This window comes from Capsella rubella, unplaced genomic scaffold, assembly GCF_000375325.1.
Source record: "Capsella rubella cultivar Monte Gargano unplaced genomic scaffold, Caprub1_0 scaffold_3, whole genome shotgun sequence".
Taxonomy (NCBI): Eukaryota; Viridiplantae; Streptophyta; class Magnoliopsida; order Brassicales; family Brassicaceae; genus Capsella; species Capsella rubella.
In genome coordinates, this window is record NW_006238921.1 from 7522470 (window position 1) to 7537925 (window position 15456).

Below are 15456 nucleotides of genomic sequence, written 5' to 3' on the forward strand. Positions count from 1 at the left end.
ATGTAGTTTGAAAAGTCAATTTTTTTAACTGTCATGTGTACAAACATAATCAAGGCGGTGGTAAAAAAAAGGTCAATCCTTTATAACGCCTTTATTAGAATCTCTCCGACGAAACAAACCATCCGAACGACGACGACATAAGCTACACCTCTGTTTTTTTTTTTTTTTTCTTTTTCCTTCTGGTCTGTTTTGCGATTTGGACGAAACCCAATTTAGCCGAGCTGTTGCGTTTCGATTTCGCGTGAAAGTTTCAATTTTTGAAACACTAAAAGGGGTGCAGCAATGAAAGGGATTGCGAGGCTTGTATCCTCTTCTCTTTCGCGACTTGGAGGTCGCGAGATCGTTTCTGGAAAAAGTAGTGTTTCTTCGTCGTCTTTTTTCTCTCTTCTCCAATCTCGTCGCTCGCTTTTCATCTCTTCGACCAATTTACTTAATTCACGGGGGAAGGATTCTGCTCTTACATCATCGAGATCTTCTTCACTTCCTCAGAAATGGTCCTTCCTCGGAGGTATGGTTCTTCTACGTTGTTTGTTTCGTTATTGGCATATATATAGTAGTAGAGTTAGCTCGCTCTTCTTATATTCGTAATTTGATCATTCTTCTAGAAATTAGACTGTTCCAAGCTTAGAGTTAAAACATTTTTTTTTAAAGCTCATGAGTGATTTAGACGAATGAAATCGAGATTCATGTGTATATTGAGCAGGGCAGAGAAGAACGATGTTTATCCAAACACAGTCAACTCCGAATCCTTCTTCTTTGATGTTTTATCCTGGCAAACCAGTCATGGAGGTTGGAAGCGCAGATTTTCCTAATGTTCGTTCAGCTCTGGGTTCGCCATTGGCCAAGTCCATTTACTGCATTGATGGTATTGTTATCTATCATCTGTGATCTGTTTGTTCGTCTAATCAATCGAAAGACTTTGTCTTTAATGTGGTTATGATGTTCTCTTCTTTTGATTTTGCAGGTGTAGTTCGAGTTTTCTTTGGTTCTGATTTTGTTACTGTGACTAAGTCAGATGATGTATCATGGGATATTCTCAAGCCTGAGATATTTGCGGCAATCATGGATTTTTATTCTTCTGGCGAGCCTTTGTTTCTGGACTCACAAGCTGCTGCTGCCAAGGATACCGCCATCAGCGAGGTAAACTAAAACCCCTCCTGCACTATCACCATTGCGAGCGTTTCATTTCTGTAGTTTCTGTTGGTTTTCGCCTTGTTGGCCTATGAACGAATGATCATTTGTTGAGTAATTGAGAGTGATAGTACCGCTTTCCCATAAATATGATGTTCTGTATGGATTGATATTTTCCAATGCTCTCCAAGATTTGGTAGATAACCCACTAGTATAAGTGTTGTTGTTTTTGTTAATCCCCCATTGGTGAAACTTTTTTGTGATTAAGGATGACTCTGACTCTGTTTTGATGAAGTTTGTGTTGATTGTTTGGTGTGTAATTAAACATTATCGTGAGGATTTATTGAAGGATTTGGAGAGTAATAGTTTGCCGTACATGTTATATAAACATCAGAGACTTGATTATGTAATATATACCAGTTGCGTTGATGAGCTGATGAATATGCGTTAGGAACTTGAAATAGTAGTTGGGCGTGACAATCTGACGGGAAGAGACTATTTTCCCATAAATATAATGTTCTATTATTTGTATTGACGTTTTACAATGCTCTCCACGATTTTGGTAGATATATAAGCCAATGGTAACAAGTGTTGTTGTTGTTGTTGTTGTTGTTTCCCTCATTGGTGGGTGAAACTTTTTGGTGATTCAGGATGACTCGGAAACCGTAGCAATGATCAAGGAACTCTTAGAAACGCGCATCAGACCGGCGGTCCAAGATGATGGTGGGGACATTGAGTATTGTGGGTTTGATCCGTAAGTTTACTTACTCGAGCTGTAGCAATGATCAAGGAAATTTGTTTCTTTCTATCTCTTAAGTAAAATCATTTTGGGTGGGTTTGATCAGGGAAAGCGGTATAGTGAAGCTGAGGATGCAAGGAGCTTGTAGCGGCTGTCCAAGCTCATCTGTCACTTTGAAATCGGGAATCGAAAACATGCTGATGCATTATGTATCCGAGGTAACAGAAATCATCCCAACAGTTTGTTACATATGGATAGTAAGCTGGATTGTGTTAAAGTTGTGATGCTAAGGAACCATTGGAGGATCAAAAACTTGTTACTGTCTCTTCTTCTGATGAAAGGGTTGTGTGCAGGTTAAAGGTGTAGAACAAGAGTTTGATGGGGAAGATGAAGAGGGAACGTTGTCTGGAGAGATGAGAGTGGAGTAAGATATCTCCTCAAGCATATCCTCTCTGCTCTGCTAGTGTACAGAAGAATAAATCTTAGTGAGTACACTTTTTTCTTCAACCCTTGTGTTTTTGGGCTTTGTGAATCACAATCGAGAGAATCTACTGAGAGATCAGGGTTAATTTGTTATGTACCTTTTTGTTGACCTACAGGAATAAATTGTTTTGATTATATAGAGTTTTCCCAAGGAATAATGCACTAGAGGAGTTTTCTGTAACACTTGAATTTCCCAACTCTGATATTATTACACAAGCTTTTAGTAGATGACATTTACCCTACCATCAATATGCAAATTAAGATAGAGTTTTAGCAGATGTTTGAATTTTGATTCCTAGAATAGACAATCCTGCTTTTTTCATATGAGCAGAACATTGAATGTATGCTGTCCCTGCCACAACAATCGATATTTCAATCTATAAACACTGTTATACATAAGTCCCAATTAAAGAACGTTTATCCATATCATATCTCGCTGAGATGTTTAGTTTAAGCAGATAGTTGAATTTCTCAGGACATTGTTGTCCAGGTCTCAATGAAGGCTGATATATGCAGAAATTGAAGTTTTCTCAATAGAAGAATGCTGATTGTTAAAATGCTGTCCCAGCTCCAACAATAGATATCTTCAACCGAACAATTGAGATTCCAGTCTCTAAAATGTATAGTGTGTTTCAGTCTCTAGAGACATATTGCATGCGTTTTCAATCAAGATTCCAATAAGCAAGAGTTTTTCTTAGCAGACATTTGTGTTTTCAATCTCTAGAAGAGACAGATAAATTTTTCTCCATATAAACAGAACACTGATTTTCTCCCAAGCTAACAAGCTGCACGCAATTGTTTTTCCCATTCGTAGCAGCTTTAGAAGAGCCTAATTAGTGGCATTTACTCTCCATCAATGTTAACATGTTGTTCCAGCTCCCAACAAGATATCTTTTAATCGGGCTATTGAGCTTTTCAATCTTTGAAAGCCATTAAACGAGACTTGTTATAGTACCTTTATTCCCCATCAATTAGCAGAATACAAACCTTGATAAAGGCTGAACTTAGCAGAGATGTAAATATTCTCTGTATTAGAATATTGCATTGCTATTATGCTGTCCCAGTTCCAACTATAATAAATATTTTAACCTGATGATTGAGCTTAGCTTTCCAATCTTACAAAGCCATTACACAAGCCTTATTAAAGGACTTTTATGTTTTTATCCTCCATCAATTTGCAGAATAAGACATCATTGTACAAGACATCATCTTAGCAGAAATTGAAGTATTCTCTATGTTCACATGTCTTTCCCAGCTCTGGTTAAATATCTTTCAATTGGGCAATTGAGCTTTCCATTCTTAGAAAGCCATTAGATCAGCTTTATTACATGACTTTTATTTTCCATTAGATTTCCAGAATATTGAATTTCTCAGGCCATCACTGTTCAAGCCTTTATCATAGCAGAGATTGAAGTATTCTCTATAGCAGAATATTGGATTTTAACTTGCTGCCCCAGCTACAACAACATATCTTGTAATAATCGGACATACATTAGTGTACAAGCCTTATAGGCTGATCTTAGCAGAGATTGAAGTATTCTCTATGTTATAATCATGTCCCAGCTCCAGCAAGACATCTTTCAATCAGAAATATATCATCTTACAAGCCTTATCAAAGGCTGATCTTAGAAGAGATTGAAGTATTCTCTGAATCTCTGTAGCAGAATATTGAATTGCTATCATGCTGTCCCAGCTCTAGCAGAAATATATATTTTAAACCGACAATGGAGCTTTTCAATCTTTCAAAGCCATTACACAAGCCTTATTAAAGGACTTATCCTCCATCAATTTGCAGAATATTGACTTATCTTAGCAGAGATTGAAGTATTCTCTATGTTAACATGTTGTCCCAGTTACAACAAGATATCTTTTGATCTGACAATTGAGTTTTTGCCCTCCACTAAAGAAGCCATATTAAAGGACTTTTATTCTCCATCAAATTTGCAGAGTGTTGACTTGTACAATTTAAGCAGAGAATTGAATTTCTCAGGACATCATTGTCCAAGCCTTAGTAAAGGCATAGCAGAATATTCGATTTTTATTTTCTGCCCCAGCTACAACAACATATCTTTTGGTCGGGCATACATCATTAAACAAGCCTTAAAGGCTGCTCTTAGCAGAGATTGCAGTATTCTCTATAGCAGAATATTGAAACTTGTTGCCCCAGCTCCAACAAAATACCTTTTATTCGGACATGCATCATTGTACAAGCTTTCAAGGCTGATCTTACCAGAGATTAAAGTATTTTTCTATGTTATAATGTTGTCCCAGTTCCAGCAAGACATCTTTCAATCGGACAAATATCATTGTACCAAGCCTTAAAAAAGGCTGATCTTAGCAGAGATTGTAAAATTCTCTATAGCAGAATGTTAAATTGCCGTCCCAGCTACAGCATTATATCTTTTAAACGGACAGAGACAAGCCTTAACAAAGGCTAATCTTGGCAGAGATTATAGTCTCTATAGCCAAAGTATTGAATTTTTTTACTCACTGTCCCAGCAACAGCAAGATTTCTTTTAATCGCACAACTGAGTTTTCCCCTTATTACACAAGCCTTATGAAAGGACTTTTATTCTCCATCAAATTTGCATATATAGTTTAAGCAGAGAATTACATTTTCTCACGACATCTTTGTCCATGCCTTAACAAAGACTGATCATAGCAGAGATATTGAATTTTCCATCAAGCTGTCCCAGCACAGCAAGACAGTAGAGACAAGCCTTAACAGAGGCTGATCATCTTAGCAGAGATTGCAGTATTATCTATGTTATCACTTGTTGCCCCAGCTCCAGCAACATATCTTTTATTCGGACATGCATCATTGTAATAGCCTTAAAGGCTGATCTTACCAGAGATTGAAGTATTCTCAATGTTATAATGCTGTCCCAGTTCCAGCAAGACATCTTTCAATTGGACAGATATCATTGTACCAAGCCTTAAAAAGGCTTATCTTAGCAGAGATTGAAATATTCTCTATGTAATAACTTGTTGCCCCAACTCCAACAACATATCTTTTATTCGGACATGCATCATTGTACAAGCCTTCAAGGCTGATATTACCAGAGATTGAAGTATTCTCTATGTTATAATGCTGTCCCAGTTCCAGCAAGACATCTTTCAATCGGACATATATCATTGTAACAAGCCTTAAAAAAGACTGATCTTAGCAGAGATTGTAAAATTCTCTGTAGCAGAATGTTAAATTGCCGTCCCAGCTACAGCACTATATCTTTTAATCGGGACAGAGACAAGCCTTAACAAAGACTGATCTTGGCAGAGATTATAATCTCAATAGCCAAAGTATTGAATTTTAACTCACTGTCCCCAGCAACAGCAAGATTTCTTTTAATCGGACAATTGAGTTTTTCCCTTATTACACAAGCCTTATTAAAGGACTTTTGTACTCCATCAAATTTGAGCAGAGAATTGAATTTTCTCAGGACATCTTTGTCCAAGCCTTAACAAAGACTGATCATAGCAGAGATATTGAATTTTCCATCAAGCTGTCCCAGCACAGCAAGACGGTAGAGACTGGTTATCTCCAATATTATTGGGACAAGATTTTTCTCACGGACGTATCGGACAATTTCCCCAAGTTTGAAACCGGACAGACACAATCATATGTTATGTGTCAAGCTGCCCCAGAACAGCAAAACAATATTATTCGGACAAGACAAGACTTTTATTTATCACAGATGTGATCTGATATCGGACAATTTACCCAAGTTGGAAAACGGATAAACACAAACAAGTCATGTGTAGTCGCTTTCCTTTGGGTATCATAATTTAAAACAATACTAAAACCAAAGACCACAAAAGTCTCTGGAAAAAAATCCCTCGTTAAGAAGAATCTAAATCAGGGATTTTTTTTGAAAACTCTGAATCTCCTTAAAAAAGAAGAAACAGAAGGGTTTTTGATTTGTAGAAACAGAACAATCAGAAACCCTAATATGTAGAAGAATAAGAAGAAGGATTTGGATTTAGTTAAAGAAAAACCCAAAACTATGAAGAAGAAGATCTTCAGTATCGGTTCAGAGAGAAAACGAGAGCGAAGGAAGAAAATAGCAAATTGTGAGAAGCTGAAAGTACCAAACATCGCAACCTTCTTATATAGAGTTTTAGTTTAGTAACCGTTATAATGGGCCTAAAAGCATAAGCCCATATCTTCGTTTTAGGTTTTCCTTTTTCTTATAACTATTTCCATTTTTGTTTTGACATTTTTTACTATTTCTTTTTTTTATTGGCATCTTTTATTATTTCTTTTAATTTAATCTGGGGAAAATACATTAGTTTCCTTTTTGCTTCAACACAATTTCCTTTTTTCTTATGTAAAAACAAAATCTAAATATAATTACGCGAAAAAAAGGAAACTATATTTTTTCACAATAACATTAATCACCCAACCGGTCAATCCAATTAAACTAAACGAGAATGAACCATATTTAATTTCCGGTTTACTTTTGGCTTAGAGTTTACGGTTTGGCTATAGAAATAAAACGTGTTGGAGAAAAATGGACAAAACCTTTCTTCTTCTAGTCTAGAGGAACATAGAGAGAAGAAGTAAAAAAAACCCTAACAATCACCGGTAATGACGGCGGAGAAGAAGATACCGACCCTACAAGAAGTTGTTTCCGGTGACCTGAACTATGAACAATGGGCTACAATCGTGAAAGCTACTCTAGCTGAAAAAGGACTTTGGGATGTTGTTGAACATGGAATCCCGCCCAACCCATTGAATATTCCAGAGCTAGCGATGAAGATTCAACCCGAAGATCTTTCAAGATGGAGAGATTTTGCTGGAAAAGACACAAAAGCGCTACAGGTTTTGCAATCTTCTCTCCCAGATTCGGTTTTCAGATTGACACTTGCGACTGCTTCAGCCAAACATCTTTGGGATTTGTTGAAAGAAGCTAACGTACAAGCCGAGTTAGAGAAGAGATTGGAACAAGTCAGGTTAGAGGAAGGAGATTCGAAAAGGGTTATGAGATCTAGGCTGCCTAGACTAGGCATGAAAGAGGGGAGTGTATTCAGTGTGGAGGAAAAGGGCATGTCTTCAAAAACTGTAGAAACAGAGAGGATCAAAGCAGGAATGAGGCAATACCTGAGTATCAAATGTTAGCTTTCAATGTTGCTCCTGTGACATTTGATAAGGATATGTGGATGATATACAGCACCACCTCGAACCATATGACTCCGTATGAGAAGTATTTCACCACTTTAGACAGAACACACAGAGGTCGGATCAGATTCATCACGGGACATTCTATCATGTCTGAAGGAATAGGAGATGTCAGGATCATTACCAAAGAAGGGAAGAAGAAGACGTTCAAGAATGTGCTTTTTGTTCCCAAGATCGACAGAAACGTGTTGAGTGTTGGTCAGATGGCAGAGGCAAGCTATGGAATTATAACGACCGCTCACAAATGCACTATAAAGGATCAGGCTGGGAGACTATTTGGTGAATCCATGTGGGAAGAGAGAGGTTTTTTTCTTCGTTTGGAGGTGGTTGAAGGTAACCTCTAGTTGCTAGACTAACTAGTAATCAATCTACTATACAGACTTGATTCGGTGTTTAATTAGTTTGGATCATCTGGCATTAATCTAGTATGCTGCAACTGTTTTTTCAGATATGAACATCTAATTGCTAGACTTAGCTTATTAGTAATCAGTCTATTTTATGCTGATATGGTTATGTTCATTCAGTTTTGAAGTTTGAACTTTGAATCATCTTGGTAGTAAATAATCATGTTGGTGTGGTTAGTTGTAATCACACACTGACCCAAGTAAAAACCACCAACCCTTCTCAGCACTAGAGTCTGGAGAGACTTGCATGTGATGTAGCGTGTTACGGACTACGGTAACTTTTTTTGGTAAAACGGACTACGGTAACTAAACCGGGATTAACCCAATTAAATTGAATTAGACTTGACCAAATTGGGTTCCCCTTAGAATAATTCATCCCAATGGCAATTAGTTATATCCAAAACCGATTCGTAAATACTGTATCAACCCAAGTGAATCATATTTAAATTGTGGTAGAACTTCAACACCAAAGTAACGGATATTTAAATTGCACCAGAATTAACCGGAATCGGTTTGAACTCCATTTCAACAAAATTCAAGAATGTATTTTAAAGTTTGGTCGTATTAAATTCACGGTACTAAAATTTCAAAAACGTATGCATGTAATCAGATTATTATACCTTTTGCAGTTTTAAAAAAATAAAAATAAAAATAGTGATTTTGTGAACTCTCAAGTTAGTAAATAATTAATTGTAAATAAGATTTGGCTTTCCTCAAAAGAATATAAAAATTTACTATGGTATATACTGTTTTAGTAATATGCGGATACGACGGCGGCGAATATTTATTTTTGTTCATTTCAAAATTCAAATTATATAAGATATTTTTAGTATTTCGTAATGATGCAATTATGAATATAAATAACCTCTTCTCAAAGAGGACCAAGACAGTACAAACAGAGGAAATCCTAAACTTAGTACTACGAGAGGAGATGGTGGTTTTATATGTGGAGAGACCACCGACTCTACAAGAGGATATTTCCGATGACATGAACATTGAAGTCTGGTCGGCGACGATGAAACTACATTAGCCGAGAAAGGGCTTTGGGATGTCGTTGAGAATGGAGTCCCGCCTGATCCATCAAAGAATCCAGAGTCAGCCTCGTATCTTCATGTGGAGGAGCTTCGCAGATGGAGAGAGCTCGTGAGAAAGGACACGGAAGCACTCCAAATATTGCAGTCTGCTCTCCCAGAGTCTATTTTCAGAAAGACTCTAACGGCAGCTTCGGCCAAGGATCTTTGGTGTATGGTGGAACCTTTACCTGATCATCACTTGTTTGCGTTTCATCCTTGTGATATGACAGTTGATGAGGATATGTGGATGATATACTCAAATGCCACGAATCATATGACTCCATATGACAAGTATTTCACCACTTTGGACACAAGTTACCGAGCAAGGGTTAGATTCTTGTTTGGACAGACTGCCATGGCTGAAGGAATGGGAGATGTGAGCATCATGACTAAAGATGGGATCGAGATGACGATCAAGAATGTGCTTTACGTTCCAGGGATGATGGGGAGCGCGTTGAGTGTTGCTCAGATGGAGAGGAGTGGTTACGGAGTTGCAATGGAGAAAGAAACTAGATGCACACTATATGGGATAAGACGACTGGCAAGACTTTTGGTGAAACCATGTGGCAATATGGAGGTTTCTTCCTGCGTTTGAAGGTGATTGAAGGTAACCTTTAGAGGCAGGGCAGTGGAATAACGTGGCAAAATCGATGGATTTGGTTTGGCTTTTATTCTGTTTTCATCTTGTTACTTTGTTGTTTTGATCCAAAAAAAAACCTAATTATGTATTACGACAAGGGTTTTATACCCCAGTCTTCACCTTAGCGGTATTTTTAACATTATTAATGTGTTTTACTGATGGTGATGGATATTCATTGCTGGTGCCAATTCTGTCAATGATGGCAAAATATTGATATAGCTGTGTTAAAAAGTTTGGATATATATTCGACTGTAGATTACAAAACTAGGCAAATGCATGTATTAAATATTGTGTTACAAAGTACGATATATTTTGGATTACATGGTAGCTTAATGTCGGTAGTAAAACAAGTTTCGATGCTTAAAAAAAAAACAGAGAAAACTCAATGATATGGCTCGGGCTTCTGGTGGGCCGAATCAATTTCGTTCGGGCTGGGCTAGGCTTTCTATTATCCTATCCACTGCAACACCCCTAGATTTAGGGTTCGGATGATGCAACAATATATAAATAGAAATAAATAAAGTGTTGGGTTTTAGGGAGACAGTTCGTTCATACGCTTGGTCCAAGACAACAACACACGAAAATGATAATGGAAGGGGATTGGTGGAGGGCGAGAAGACCGTCTCTACAAGACATCATTTCCGAAGACCTAAACATCGAAGTCTGGTCGGCGGTGATGAAAACCACCCTAACAAGAACGGAGTTTGGGATGTGGTAACGAACGGAATCCCGCCGGATCCATCGAAGATTCCAAAGTCAGCGGCGACGATTGAAGCCGAAGAGCTTTGCAACTGGAGAGAACTTGCGAGAGAAGACATGAAAGCACTCCAAATACTGCAGTCTGCTCTCCCAGATTCTGTTTTCAGAGAGACACTCTCGGCTGCTTCGGCTAAGGATCTTTGGGGTTTGCTAAATCAAGTCCCTGAGCATGTAGTTAAAACGTTTGTTGCTGATGATTCTACTTTTTGTCCGGACACTTGGTTGATAAGCCCCGTTAACTCTAATCATGTTACTTCATATGAGAAGTTTTTCACCACTTTAGACAAATCACGGAAAGCTAAGGTTAGTTTGATATCTGAATATAGTACCACCATGGTATTGGCAGAAGGAATTGGGGATGTGACTTTCATGACTGATAAAGGTGAGAAGACGATCAAGAATGTGCTTTACGTTCCAGGGATCGAGGGAAACGCGTTGAGTGCTTCTCAGATGCTGAGGAGCGGCTTTGATATTTCAATGGGTGAACAAAAATGCGCCATATGTGATCGAAAGACTAGGAAGCCTTTTGGTGAAACCATCAAGGGAAAGAGAGGCTTTTTACTGCGTTCTCATGTGATTCAAGGTAATTGTCAAACCAAGAGGAGAAGGATTACATAATACCAAGTTTAATGTTATAGGCAAGGCAGTGAGACTATTAATTTGAGTAAATAAGATTGGGCAGCTGATTGATGGATTTGGCTAGGTTTATTTTGGTTCCCTTTTTGTGTCTTTGTTCTAGAAAGTAGAAAGCTAATAGCCACTGTGTGTTTGGAAATATAGTTTGGATTTCTGTGTGTTGTCCGGATGTGAACATTGGTGTTAGCCAAAGGTTTCTCAACGTCTTAAATGTTGGTATTTTAACAATTATATAAATTATAAAACTAGGCAAACATAAAAATGATACGAACCCAACTCTGATTTTAACTATGAGTTAATGGAGATTATGAAAATCAATCAAAACGTTAAAGCTATCCTAAAATCAATGATAATTAATTAGTGGAGCCGTTTTTGGGATTTTGTTTGTGGTTGAACTTTTTTAGTCAAGGATTGCATTTCTAGACTCGGTATTGATTCCATCTATTGTCCGGTATAAAGGAAAAGCCAAAATGTAATACAAGCCAGAGTTGTTTTCAGTGGAGTTCCCTTTGGTTGACTATATATCGAATTGCCAAACCGGATTAACACCCATATTAAAACTGAAACAGTTTTCATTAACTAAATTTGCTCTTCCTTGAAAATACGAACCAGAACCAATTCAAGAGCTCGCATCAAATTTATATGTGTAGATTTAACACTTGACGCATTACAATTTTAAGTAAACCGGACAATAGATGGAACCAATACCGAGTCTGCTAAACCGATGATATGGTGATTTTACAAATTATAACTTAGGGTTTACGGTTAGGCTTATATAAATAGATAGAAACAGTTCGAGTTATCGAAATGGCATAAAACCTCTTTCATTTTCTCCGAGAGAATATAGAGAAAAAGCAAGTTTAAAGAATCTCTCTGACGACGGTTACGACCATGGCGGCGGCGAATCAACAACGACAACAAGAAGAAGCTGTTTCAGATGACTTTGACTACGAGACCTGGGCTCCATCCATGAAAACTACACTAACCGAGAAAGGACTCTGGGATGTCGTCGAGAACGGAGTCCCGCCTGATCCATCTAAGATTCTAGAGTTGGCGGTGAAGATTCGACCCGAAGAGCTTTCAAAATGGAGAGATCTCGTCGTGAAAGACACGAAAGCGCTTCAGATTTTGCAGTCTTCTCTCACGGAATCTGTTTTCAGAAAGACTCTCTCTGCTTCTTCGGCCAAAGATGTTTGGGATCTGCTTCGAAAAGGTAACGAACAAGCGAGGATACGTAGGTTAGAGAAGCAATTCGAACAAGTTAAGAAAGATGAAAAAGAATCGCTAGATTGCTACATTGATAGGGTTTCTGAGATCGCTGATCAGTTGCGTGTTTTGAAAATTGAGAAATCCGATTACCAGATTTGCCAGAAGGTGTTCCCCTCGCTCTTAGAGTCGTACGATGGTGAAGAATCGATGTTGGATGAGCTCATGAACGTGCATCACATGAGTGCTGCGAGTCTTGTTCAGTATTTTTATGAAAATAGATATGATTTTGGATCAGTGAACGAGGAAGTTCTCCTTGAACTATTGACCAACCTTAGGCTTAAACCAACGTCTGAGAAGTGGTGTGACGTGTGCTACAAGATTGATCACAACCAAGAAGACTGCAGCAGGATGTTTCAGGAACAAGTTGTACAAGTTAAAGTTGATTTTGAACTGGCAACGCCTGTGAGGTTAAATGAAAAGACATATGATGAGGATATTTGGATGGTCTACGGGGCTGCCACAAGTCACATGACTCCGTATGAGAAGTATTTCACCACTCTGGATAGAAGTTTCAAAGCTACTGTGGGATTGGTCGATGGAAGACTTCTTATGGTCGAGGGGAGAGGAAGTGTAAAGATCAGGATGAAGGGAGGGAAGATGAAGACGATCCAGAATGTGATTTTTGTTCCTGGGCTCAACAGGAACGTGTTTAGTCTTGAGAAGATGATATCAAGAGGCTACAGATTCAAAGAGGTACGTAAAGGCGAATACATTTTCTGCGATCGGACTGAGGCTGAATTTGGGGAAACTATGTGGGAGTCGGATGATCAAGTATTGGCTATGCGTTTGAAGGTGGTTGAAGGTAATCTCACCTCTTAAATTTGGTGGAGACGACTTTTACTCGTGAGGTGGGATCGCATTTGTCTTTATGTGATTTGCATACTATGTTGCTATTATGAATTGTTCTTGTGGTGAATTTTAACCTTGGACCGCTTGGTATGAATCTATCTAGTGTTCAAAAACTATTTGTGTTATTTCACTATATGCAATGCTTTTTTTGTTAATGGTTAGACGAATTCTAGCTAGCTAGTAGATAAAAGAAGAGTTTTTACTCGTTAGAAACCCGACCAAAGTTGATAGAAGTTTATTTATAATGGAAAGGAAGAGACAGACATGGAAAGATAGGTGTTGGATCAGTATTGGCAGATTTTGACCGTAGGCGTTGTGACACAAACTTGGACATATTCATTCTTGTTGGACAATTGAATTGAACTTGTAACTTGTCACATTTTTCCAGTTATGTAAGTGAGAATATTTTAGATCACGTTTATTTGTCGAGACTGTTTTCCAGATATAAACGTATTTTGTAGTACACTAGTAAGTTTCAAGTACTACTTAAATGATTCAGATGAATCAAATCAAGTCTAAAACCATTAACCGAATCATCATCGTTGGAGAAGCTTGCGTGTGGGTTAAGGTTAATTACTTAACCGAATCAATCCACTTTAATTGAACCAGATTTGACCAAGATTAATTTTCCTAACAATATTTAACCCTATCCCAATTAAATCTGAACCAGAATATTCAAAAGCAGAAACCACCAAATTTAATCATATGAATTTAGTCAGCCAAATACACTACCTGGACGAATGTACTTAGCTGTAATTTAACGCTTAACCGTTTGTTTATTGTATCCTCTAAACCGAACCAAAAGTTGAATAAAAACCGGGAAATTACTCATTTTGGTCATTTCGAAATGTAATTTAGGGTTAATAATTTGGTTTAATGCGACTGTATAAATAGTAAGTGTCACTGCTTGAGAGGATTAGTTTATTCGCATTTCCCCCTTTTCTCCGAAAGAATATACAGAGAAAAAAGTTTGAAGGAAACCCTGACAGTTAGGGCTATGACGGCGACGAAGATACCCGACGCCGTTGTTTCCGATGACCTGAACTACGAAATCTGGGCTCCAATCGCGAAATCTACCCTAACGGCGAAAGGTCTTTGGGATGTTGTCGTAAATGGAGTCCCTCCTGATCCATCGAAGGTTCCAGAGTTAGCAGCGACAATCCAAGCCGAAGAACTTTCGAAATGGAGAGATGTAGCGGTGAAAGACATGAAAGCGCTTCAGTTTTTGCAATCTTCTCTCACGGATTCTGCTTTCAGGAAGACGCTCTCGGCTGCTTCGGCCAAGGACCTTTGGGATTTGCTTCAGAAAGGTAACGATACTGAAGAAGCTAAGCTACGTAGATTAGAGAAGCAATTCGAGGAACTTAGTATGGATGAAGGAGAACCGATCAATTCCTACTTAGATAGGGTTGTAGAGATCGTTGAACAGATGCGCCGTTCTAAAATTGAGAAATCTGATTATCAAGTTATCGAAAAGGTGTTAGCCTCGCTCTCAGGGTCATATGATGATGTAGCTCCAGTGTTGGGGGACCTCGTCGATCTGAAGAATATGAGTCTTAAGAGTTTCGTCGAGATTTTTTTCATGTATGATTCGATAACAGAGGAATCTTTCCATCTAATGTTGAAGGCTAATAGGCTTAGAGCGATGGCTGAGGAGTCTTGTGGCTTGTGCAACAATCACAATCACAATCACAACCAAGAAGACTCTTCTTCTTCAATCGCTAGGGCAGGAAAGTCTTGTGGAGCCAAGCAATCTAAACCGAACAAGGGGAAATGCTTTCAATGTGGAGAACGAGGCCATAAAGCCAAAGATTGCAACAAAAAGAATCTGCAACCGGCGGTGACAGATGCTCAGATTGAGAGAGTTGAGGAAGAAGAAATCGAAGTTGATCATCTACTGTTAACGGATTTAGCTTTAAATGATTTCACATATGATGAGAGTATGTGGATGATGTACGGCCATGCCTCGAATCACATGACTCCATATGAGAAGCTTTTCACCACTCTAGACAAAACATACAAAGCTAAAGTTGGTCTGGTTGACGGAACAGTTATCATGGTAGAAGGAAGAGGAGATATAAAGATCAAGATGAAGGAAGGGAAGCAGAAGACGATCAACAATGTGATTTTTGTTCCCGGTCTCAACAGAAACGTGTTGAGTGTTCGTCAGATGACATCAAGAGGCTGTTCATTCACAAGTGGAGCAAGAGGCGAATACATGGTTCACGATCGGACTGGGAAAGAATTTGGGGATATTATGTTGGATGAGAGAGGATTGTCTCTGCGTTTGCAGG

The 15456-nt window shown here is 38.3% G+C and overlaps 3 protein-coding genes across 3 annotated transcripts; all 3 read left to right on the forward strand.

Moving 5' to 3' along the window:
- The first annotated feature begins 121 nt into the window (after nt 1–121).
- LOC17892692 (nifU-like protein 4, mitochondrial) lies at nt 122–2579 on the forward strand. The gene is made up of 6 exons (XM_006299011.2): nt 122–508; nt 704–865; nt 965–1140; nt 1782–1885; nt 1977–2088; nt 2224–2579. Exons 1-6 carry the CDS (start codon nt 283–285, stop codon nt 2296–2298), a joined length of 855 nt encoding a protein of 284 aa, XP_006299073.1. The 5' UTR covers nt 122–282; the 3' UTR covers nt 2299–2579.
- A 4362-nt stretch (nt 2580–6941) lies between these two features.
- Nucleotides 6942–9627, forward strand: LOC111831448. Its single transcript, XM_023785571.1, is given in 5 exon segments — nt 6942–7284; nt 7440–7509; nt 7600–7730; nt 8967–9526; nt 9529–9627. Coding segments are annotated over 5 exon segments (1203 nt in total).
- A 2107-nt stretch (nt 9628–11734) lies between these two features.
- On the forward strand, nt 11735–13227 carry LOC111831656. The gene has a single exon (XM_023786693.1). The coding sequence runs from the start codon at nt 11936–11938 to the stop codon at nt 13130–13132; it is 1197 nt and encodes a 398-aa protein (XP_023642461.1). The 5' UTR covers nt 11735–11935; the 3' UTR covers nt 13133–13227.
- Nucleotides 13228–15456: the final 2229 nt, after the last annotated feature.

Excerpts from the sequence above, each read along its gene's own strand:
- LOC111831656 (XM_023786693.1), top strand. The coding sequence starts at position 11,936 with ATGGCGGCGGCGAATCAACAACGACAACAAGAAGAAGCTGTTTCAGAT.
- LOC17892692 (XM_006299011.2), top strand. The coding sequence starts at position 283 with ATGAAAGGGATTGCGAGGCTTGTATCCTCTTCTCTTTCGCGACTTGGA. Across the intron at positions 1,141-1,781 it reads AGGATACCGCCATCAGCGAG|GATGACTCGGAAACCGTAGC; the intron begins GTAAACTAAAAC and ends TTGGTGATTCAG. Across the intron at positions 2,089-2,223 it reads TGATGCATTATGTATCCGAG|GTTAAAGGTGTAGAACAAGA; the intron begins GTAACAGAAATC and ends GGTTGTGTGCAG.